Here is a 9,495-nt window from a genome sequence, read left to right on the forward strand (position 1 = left end):
GTGGGTACAACGGACGCCTCAGGAAATGTATCCCGGTTGTAGGTAATGAAAAATTAGGAACTTGCTTGGAAATTAAGTAAATCCTAGAGAACTGATAATGGATACGGCCACATTTCCTTTCCATCTTTGTTATGATAATTTCTTTCTCAATATCCATTATTATTATTCTACTAAACCTTCAAACTGGTATGTCACTTGCCACAAGCCTTTGGATAGACATTTGGCTAACTACAGTTTGTTTTGTGAAGCCCAACCTCTCAGCCTTTTAATTTGAGATGCATTTATGTAGAGTGCCTTGTACATACAAGTATTCTCGTTCATCCGCTGCCCTTTGTCATTCCCTCCATCTGTCATCCTGTTGAAGAAGATTTATGCTTGCAAAAACTATAAATGTTTACTATTCTTTTTATGACAGCCCATCAACTATTTTTTTTATTTTGTTTGGGTTTTGTTGGAACGTTAAAAATTAATGGTAGAGTTTTATTGTTTTACAGAGAAAGATTTAGTTCAGGAGCTTGTATGAGGATATTGCTTTCTAAGCACAGAGTCACAGCCTGAGAGAAAACATTATGAAATATCTAGCTTTACTCTTGCAAGTCATCAATTGTCTTGTTTAAATTTAGCACACCTTTCTTGTTTTGACTCATTGAAGCTGCTTTTCTGTTGGGAATGTGACTATTTATAAAACTGCCAGAGTTATGGATCAGATGTTGATTAAAAGTTACATAAAAATATCACCACCAAATAGTCATAACATCCGTTTTTCAAATATATTGATGTTTCTCTCAATCATTATGTGCTTTGTTTATGAGCAACTCAAGTTCTAATACGACAAAACCTGTAAACTCCAGAAAGATGGAGGTCTTTACTCCCTTCTTCTTTTTGTTGCTGCTAATTAAGACAAATATTGTGATGGTGTATTGTCAGCACTAAGACGATGACTTTTCATCCTGTAACGCAATACTGAAGGTGCTAAAACTCAGTGGCACTACAAAATATACAGACATTTTCCAGGCAGTGATTTTCTCCAAGTAGTCCCCCAGCTGTTTTAGCACACGTCAGCATATCATTGAGATGTCAAGACGCTGCAGGGACATTTAATGATGCCCCTGTGATGATGAGGATTTAATGACAATGCTGTGTGGTTTCTGATAAATGGACAAATATCGCAAGTAGGCCTAATTGCACAAAACCATTTTCAACAGAAGCGCTTTTTTTATTGATGGAAACTCTTCACTTTCTAATGTTTATATGCATATCGGAACAAAAAAAGAATGGAAACCAGTTGCAACTTTGACATGTTTCAATGTGGATGTTTTTGGACTGAAATGTTTCACATTTTTCATCAGGAGGAGCCTTGACATATGGAACAACCGGATAACCGTTTCTTATAACCTACAGCAGGGGTCGGCAACCTTTCTAATATGAAGTGCCATTTAAAAAATAAAATAAAATTGTTATCAGCGTGCCAACGATCGAGAATAATCAACGCGGGTGGGGGTGGGGGGTGGGAGGGGGGTTGAGGAGCTTGACGCTCGTCAACTATCAGCAGGAGGGCGGTGGAGCCTCGCTGCGGGGAAGCAGTGTGTGGACCTGTCAGCGCAACTTACATGATGCCGAATTTAACAAACACATTTAAATAATTGGTTTAAACGGCATAATAATAAGGACGATCGTCCGTTCTGTGATTCTCCAGAGCACACATGTTATGATATTAGGGTCATGCAGAGTGAGATGAGATCGCTGTCCCTTTAAGAGAGAGAGAGAGAGAGGGGTGTTGCTTGTGCATGTGTGTTTGTGGATGGTAGAGCGACAGTGAGGGAACGTGTGTATGTTTCTGGAAGTGAAACGAGGAAGCAGAAAAAAAGAGGTGTCTGTGATGTATTTTGTGAAACAGAAGAACAGCTAAATAAATGCAACGGCCTCCCAAGAAGTGCTCGCCTCTCTCCAGTCATTTAAGCTAAAGTGGGTTATTGAACCTGAAGCTTGCTGCTTCTGCCCTCCTCGACTACGGTCTGGGAGCCGACAGGAAAGTTCAACACACAGATGGCCAGTCCGCCCCTTTGTAGCATATTATTTCGTTGAGAGATGAGCAGATCGCCACTGGGTTTTCAACTAAATACACAGCCACGCAAAAACTGCGGCATTTGTACAGCTCCTTATGGGTACTGCAATTAGTGAAGTGCTTTTCTCCGTGGTGAAACGATCAGCACTGCACCAGGGAGGAAAGCGGCAGAAAGTCACCTGGAGATAAAGAGAGCGGGGCTGCGTTGCGTGCATGGCTTCCTTCTGCAGGTAACGGGGAGACGCGCTCTGGCGTCGGTCTCGTTCAGGATCCGAAAATACAGTTTAAATATTTTGCAGACTTATTCCACTTATTCCTAGTGTGCCACTGGTTACGGTGCCGCGTGCCAATGATGGCACGCGTGCCAGGGGTTGCCGACCCCTGGCCTACAGTTTAATGTTAGTTAGTGGTTAGTGGTGAACTGCGCAAATAGTGAGATCTGGAGTTGAAAAAAAAGAGTCCTAAAAAGAATCACACCTGGTCTCAGGAATACAGCATAACAAATAAAATAAAAAGATTTTGCCATGGTCTCTTTCTCCAGTCTTCAGCCTTATTCCCTCTGGGACTACTGTAATTGCAGTGAACTGCATAAGGGACTGCAAGGAAGGGCATTGAATACAAAGATGGCCAAGTCACACATCCTACATTTAGACCTTACTCTCCAATAAATGGGCCAAAAGCTCCTATTGGGCTGTGGAATGATGGTGTAGCTGTTTTAATGGACGCTATTACTAAACATCTGTCGTCATGCAGCTGACGAGACCAGAATTGTAACGAGCTTAACATGGAGGTCTAATTGCAAAATTTAGACTCAAGCACGAGCAAGAGGAATAACAAGCATGAGTAACCAAAGTGATACATTGAGACTCGTGCGGAAAAATGTCATGCCCTAGCGTCTTTTATCTGGCATAATAAATATCTCAATACGTGTAAAGACTGCAGAACATTAATCTTTTACTTCAGAAATCTGTTTATGTTTCCTTCTCCTTTAGCAAATGCCCTTCTATACCTAAAATATGTGTTTCTCCCTCCGCTGGCCTTCTGCTCTCCAAATCAGTAATTATGTAGACTATGTTTAGATTACCTCAACCTGAATGAACTTGCTCTCTCAATTTGACATCCCACTCTCAAGCTTTTAGACTCTCGTCTAGAACTTTCATGATACCAATGGATTTCTTATATCATGACTACCTGAATAACTATTACAGAAGTACTTTGAAACAACTTGCATTATATACAACTATTGAATCTTAAACATTTTAATTGTAATTTTTAGCCTGTGAAAAAAGTTGTATAATGTATTTTGTAGCTCTGAAGGGAGCTTTTGAAAGTCTGAGAAAATGATCCTCATAATGCCATCATGTGGTGATAATGATGTGATCAGGGCAATACAACTAATAGACATGTCACATGTGTTAAGACCTTTTGGGTAAAGGAAATTGAGGTATAACTGAATACTCTTGAGTTGCATCGCGGGAATTATAGTGTAGTGAGCTTGGTCCTAAGGCCTACTAAGTTAACAACTCAGAAAATCTCAGCTAATCCTTCTGCATTCATTTTTGACTATTTATTTGTAATCTCTTTTGATTCCTCCAACAATAAAAGTGTATGCTTAACTCCCACATAATCCCGTTATAGTCTGAGATTTAGATGTAGCTAGAAAATGACATCCTACGTAATTTTTAAATAATAGACTATGCTTATACTTTAAAGCGGTGGTCGCCAACCAGTCGATCGCGATCGACCAGTCGATCGCGAGTGTGGTGCGGGTAGATCGCGGACCGTTAAAAAAAAAGTAACAAAAGAAAGAAAAATTAAATTAAAATAATAATGTTTGAAAAATACGTTTTTAGATGTAAACCTATCGTCCACCACCCCGTTAGCAGGTGCCACTTGATTGACGTATATTTGAGACACCTCAATAATATAATACATCAACTGTGCTTTACGTGAACCTCATCATGACACAAGAGACAACGGCAGGAATGTAATTTCCCGTGTTCAGTGAACGCAACAGAGGCAACACACCAGACCAATCAGAGAGTTGCATGGAAATACACGTGTGCTTGTGTCATTCAAGCTCGGCTCTGTATGTGTGTGGCGATAGCGCATTTAGTGTGATAGAGAGGGAGAGAGGGAGTGAGGGAGAGAGGGAGAGAGGGAGTGAGGGAGAGAGAGGGACCGGTGCTAGCGGTGACCGTGATGTTAGCATCTGGTTAGCTAGCTGCACTAACGGACATAAGGAGCTGTTTCCACAACAAGCTGGAGGAGAGTCCTCTCCTGTCAGACTGAGGGGCTCAGGTGAGCTAAAGGACTCTTGAGTGTTTAGAACAGTTTTGTCACAAGTTATTCAAAAGATTATTTCAGCGGCACACCTTCATATGATCATTATAGTTATACAAACAATAAGAGAATAAATGAAAAACAGGTATGAAATAGCCTACTATATGGCAGTAAAACAAGAATACAGTTTAATGTGATTTGTAAATATCCATAAAGAAAAGAAAATCTGTTTACAGTTCTTTTTCATATGGGTGCTGAGAGAGGTATCCATAGATCTCTTCATGTTGCTCTCAAAGTGCACCAGATTGATGCTTTCAACTTCAATATTTAAAAAAAAATCTTCCCGGGGGAGCATCCCCCGGACCCCCCTAGAGGAGGTGAGGTCCGCCCCCCAATAGCACTTTACCCCTGCCTATATGCCGTGAGCTGAATATGGAGCCTTCATTGTAACAGTAATTCAGATGCAATTAGCCTATATAAAAGCCTCAAATGGAAGCATTGTATGGGCCGTCTTTTTCACTCAATTCTGCAATAGGTAGATCTCGCCTTTCACCTAGGCCGAGGTCGGTGATCTTGGGCTTAAAAAGGTTGGTGACCACTGCTTTAAAGCATAGCCAGCAGCCTTATAAATGTAACATTACAACTCTTGAGTTTATTATATGCCATTACTAATTATACAGCTCTTGCCAAACTAGGTTTCAAATTGATAATAACAACACACACTTGTGCAATGATTAGCTAAAGTCAAAGTGCCCTCCGTTCATCAACCATGTTCACATCATCAATGTTGGGCATACCATGCACCTAAAAGTACACATCTGCCTTTAGCTCTACGAAAATTAGATAATAGAGCGTTAAAGAGTGAGTTTGGGCTCATATATATGAGAGGGCTCGTGTTAAGGCTCTTAAAGATGGATACAAAGAGTCCCTGTATGACCAGTGGTACCGCGACGTCAGTGTCTCTGGCACGGAGCACGGGTTGGTCGGAGCCAGCAGCAGCAGCAGCAGCAGCAACGTCACCCTCTGACGCCGGCATCAGAGCAGCACGGGCGGCTATCCACGCAGCAGCGAGTCGCTCCGGAACTCGGCGGAGGAACACAGCTCGCTGCTTCTGGACTGACTTTCCGCTCTTGTTACTCAGGTAAACCCCGAAGTCGCATTACATTGAAACGCTTTCATTCATTTCAAGGTGAGTTTTATGTGTTTTTTTGTGTTCACCCAAAAAGGAACTGCGTTTTGGTAACGACCGTTGCGAGTACAATGACTAGCCAGCTCCCCGCACAGGAGCTGTTGTACTGTGGCCATAAACTGTGTGTTGCTATGGTAGTGCCAGGCAACGTCCCACCTGCTGCTGCAACTGTGTTTCTCACTCCTGTCAACCAAAACAAACATAAATAAATAGAAACAAAGCTCCTTTTTCATACGTGTTGATTCAGCCATTCACTGTGAATTTAAGTGCGTGTGTGTTTGAGATACGCTGTTTTCACAAGACTTGGATGGGGAGGATAATTTCTTAGACCTTTTTAAGATTATACAGCCATTTCAGTACTCATTGGAAGTAATCTCCTTTATTATAGCCTCTGCACTTCCATTTTTAACACTCGTCCTGCTCCACATTAGCGTTGCCTGCAGCTTTGGCAGACAGTAGAAAGGTCCTTGCCTGTTTTCAGTGTTTTTTCAGTCAACTGCACACATGTGTCTGTTGCTTAGGTGATAACATAACGTATGCTTCCTTTTGTAACTGCTGTTTGTCTGTTTATTTCCATAGTGTCAACAACACCTAGGACGAGAAAGCTTGACCTAACAAAAGATGGTGATTACAAGTGTGGCATTCCTCAGATGGATATCACTGGCCATGGACATGAAGACCAGATGTTTGCAGTAAAGGTGCTTATTGCATACATACAGTAGTTTTCTATTCAGAAGCTCAGACAGCTGCTGTAGTTAGGAATCAGTGCATGACAACGCAAGGCCCGTGATACAAAGAAATGCCATCATGCCTCGTCTCCTGTCTAGTGTGACAGAGGAGGAAATCACTATCCCATGCTGTCTTGAAGAGAGGAAGGAGGGAAAATAATGAGTCAGAAAAGAGAAGAAAGGAAACCTGTCACTCTTCAAATCTGCCTTTTAAGCTTGGTAGACAGCTTGCACACTTATTTTAAGAGCAAGACCAGATCTTTTTTCAGCTGGCATCTAGAACCATGCTGAGCCCTTGCTTGTTTTTGCTATCCATAAATTATTGCTGTAACCTTTTTACTTTTTCTTACATTTTTATATCTCTATAAACTCCAGGGTTTAGAGTCGACGCTTTAAGTGAGTGCGAAGTGCAGCAGGGTGCATCCAAGATGAGCTCTGTTCATTGTGTTTTAGTTTACACACACCTCCTTATCTGAGCTGTCAAGAGGGAGGATTCTTTTTTACAGTAACTTACCCAGAGCGAGAGAGATAGTTGTGGGAAAGGAGGGTGGGAGGAGTGAGAAGAACAGAGAATGACTATGAGGGAGTGAGCGTGCTTAACCCAGCCACCGAGTGACTCTTGTATCCAAGGACGAAGGTAGCAACGCATCTAAACGCCACTCTTCGCCCACAGACTACGATGAAGGATGAAGAAATGAGGGCATAGGCACTCAGCGGCGCTCGTATAGACTCAACAACCTGCAGGTTCTTCTTCCCAGGGGCCCCTGTCTGGAGTACCAGGGCTGATGACTGAGCAAATCATGACTGCAGCTATAGTGAACCACACAGAATGTTAGACTCGGCTTGAATAGGAGTTTCCTTTTCTTTCATTTTTCTCCAAAACAAAAGCGAGTTTTCTTATTGACCGGTGTCATTGCACCTAAACTGGCCCACATTTGTGTATGTTTTTGGCAAAGGATCAGACTGGAGAGGAGGGAGTAACAGGTTCTGCGCGCCAAGGTGGATTTGGAGGTGTGGAGGAGAGCTGAAGATCATGGGGAAATCAAACAGCAAGCTCAAGCCAGAGGTGGTGGAGGAGTTGACAAGGAAAACCTACTGTGAGTGCCTTCACGTCTTTTTCACGTTTCCTTTTCAGCTAGTTGTTATGAAGCAAATCAACCTTCTTTCTAAAAGTAAAAGACCATACAGTATGTGAAGGGAAATCAAAATGTCTCCCCCCCCCCCCCCCCCCCCCCCTGTTTTTCTTTCATGTTGTACAGTAAATAGCCCTGCCTGCTGGGATGTATCGGGATTCTTCACCCGTTTCCCGTTATCGACAAAACAGAGCTACAACGAAATGTCAGCTGGGAATTGGCTCCCTGTTGGATTTAAATTTACATTTAAATGTTGTGTAGCAAATTGTGATTGGTGAAGGTCTGGCAAAAGTTGCAATCAGCATCTTTAAATCATGCTGAAGGGATCTATGAATATGGAGATTCTGAGTTTGTATCTGCTATCTAGCGAGGGGTTCTAGAGATTAGGGTTATTTATCGACGATCTCCCGCTGAACAAAAATGTTAAAGCAGATTTTTCAATCAAGTTTGAACAGATTTGACATTTATAATTACTACTGCAAACACTATATTCATAATTTGCGTGTTATTTCTGGAGCAAAGCATTGGTATTATTATTATTATTTAAGCATTAGAGTGTGCAGGTGTGGGTGGGAGTTGACATCCATTGCTGCTTAATGACAGTGCTGTTTGTGTGATGGGTCTCTCCAGCAGAACCATGGTTGGCTGATGTGGCAGGAAATTGATGTGGAGGAAGATTGGGCTTCGTGCTGGGCTGGGCTGTTAGCGGCTGTCCTCTACTCCCTCTCTTTCTCTCTCCCTCTTACCCTTTCGCCCTGTCTCCATCGCTTTATCCCCTAATTGCCCTCTTTGAGCTGGGAATGGAATAGTATAATTAGGATCTTATCTGGTTAGCATCGCTGAGAGGGGCACCAAGCTTTCTCTCCCTGCGTGATCATTCTCCCTTTCTCTGTTGTTACTCTATCATTTCAGCTTTCCTTCATCCTGTTGCCTCTTTCTCTTGCCCTCCCATGAGAAGCTTTGTCTGCCATTTAAGTGTACTCTCCTTGTTTGGTTCTTTGACATATTGGGGACTTGGTGAATTTCTCAGTGCCTATTAGTTTTTCTTTAAGCGTTAGACAAGGTAGGTTGTTTTTTCCCCAGCAAATGATGCCCTCTGTGATGACAGGGAACTAACAAGGCTAGTCGAAAAATAAGTCCTGTTTTAGTTTAATAGAAGATATCTGTCCCCATTTGTTTGACATTAAAAATGTCCCCATCTTCATAATAACATGTTAATGACCTTGCACTTGAAATAAAACACCATTGAGCTGTGCCAGGGCTGTGGCTATACAGGGTTTTTCTTGTTATTAGAGGAAAGTGTGGGAAGTGGTTGCAAAATCCTCACCTGTACTTAAAGAGAGTGTTTAATTCAAACCAGAAATAATTTTCCAAATTACTACACTACATGGAAATACCAGCCACCCTATTAAAATGTCTGCAGGATGTAGGCTAGGCCCATGTAATGGCAGGATGATTTTGTAAGTTGTCAAAGCCATGAAGAGGCTCACATTGAGTGCAAGCTGGATTCTCGTAGAGCCTGCAGGGTCAACCAGCTGTATGGGTCCTGCACTTTCCTGCAAATGGTTTATTTCATTATTACCCCTTTGCCTCGGACTGGAAATATGTAATAAAAAGTCTTATCAAATTGAACCCTGGTAAATTGCCTCACTTTCAGACTTTTTTGACCAATTGTATGGTAGCTTAGCTTGGATGACAGTCGTGAGATTGACCGTGACATTTATTGTGCAGGAAAGGGTCACGTGACTGGTTTCCTGGTGACATTCTGAGTAGAAAATTGATGCCGAGACACATGCAGCTGAAGGCTATAGCTGGCCTCCCTATCGATAGCCGCTGTATGATTCTGTTCCATTGCGTATACTTATGAAGTGATCTCAATGTGAAACATGTTTGTTTCCTGACCACAATATATGTTTGTGTTGGCTATTTGATCATTTCATTCCCTATAAATGTCTTGTTTGTCAAGAGTGAATGTCTTGGAATGAGACTCTTTGTTTCCCCTTGTGTACCGTTGCAGTAACCATGACTATGAGTTGCTTAAGGTTAAACATTACTGTAGAAGATATTGTTGATTAACTAACTAACTATTTGTATTTA

At 42.0% G+C, this 9,495-nt stretch overlaps 1 protein-coding gene across 1 annotated transcript; it reads left to right on the plus strand.

Annotated features, from left to right (window-relative positions):
- Nucleotides 1-5,146: 5,146 nt before the first annotated feature.
- Nucleotides 5,147-7,538, plus strand: LOC307042960 (uncharacterized protein; the record flags this gene model as incomplete). The annotated part of the gene is made up of 5 exons (XM_079687117.1): nt 5,147-5,158; nt 5,306-5,489; nt 6,117-6,235; nt 7,222-7,362; nt 7,525-7,538. The coding sequence occupies 4 exons, from the start codon at nt 5,147-5,149 to the stop codon at nt 7,291-7,293; spliced, it is 387 nt and encodes a 128-aa protein (XP_079543243.1). The 3' UTR covers nt 7,294-7,362; nt 7,525-7,538.
- Nucleotides 7,539-9,495: the final 1,957 nt, after the last annotated feature.

This window comes from Notothenia rossii, assembly GCF_949606895.1.
Source record: "Notothenia rossii genome assembly, chromosome: 6".
Classification (NCBI taxonomy): Eukaryota; Metazoa; Chordata; class Actinopteri; order Perciformes; family Nototheniidae; genus Notothenia; species Notothenia rossii.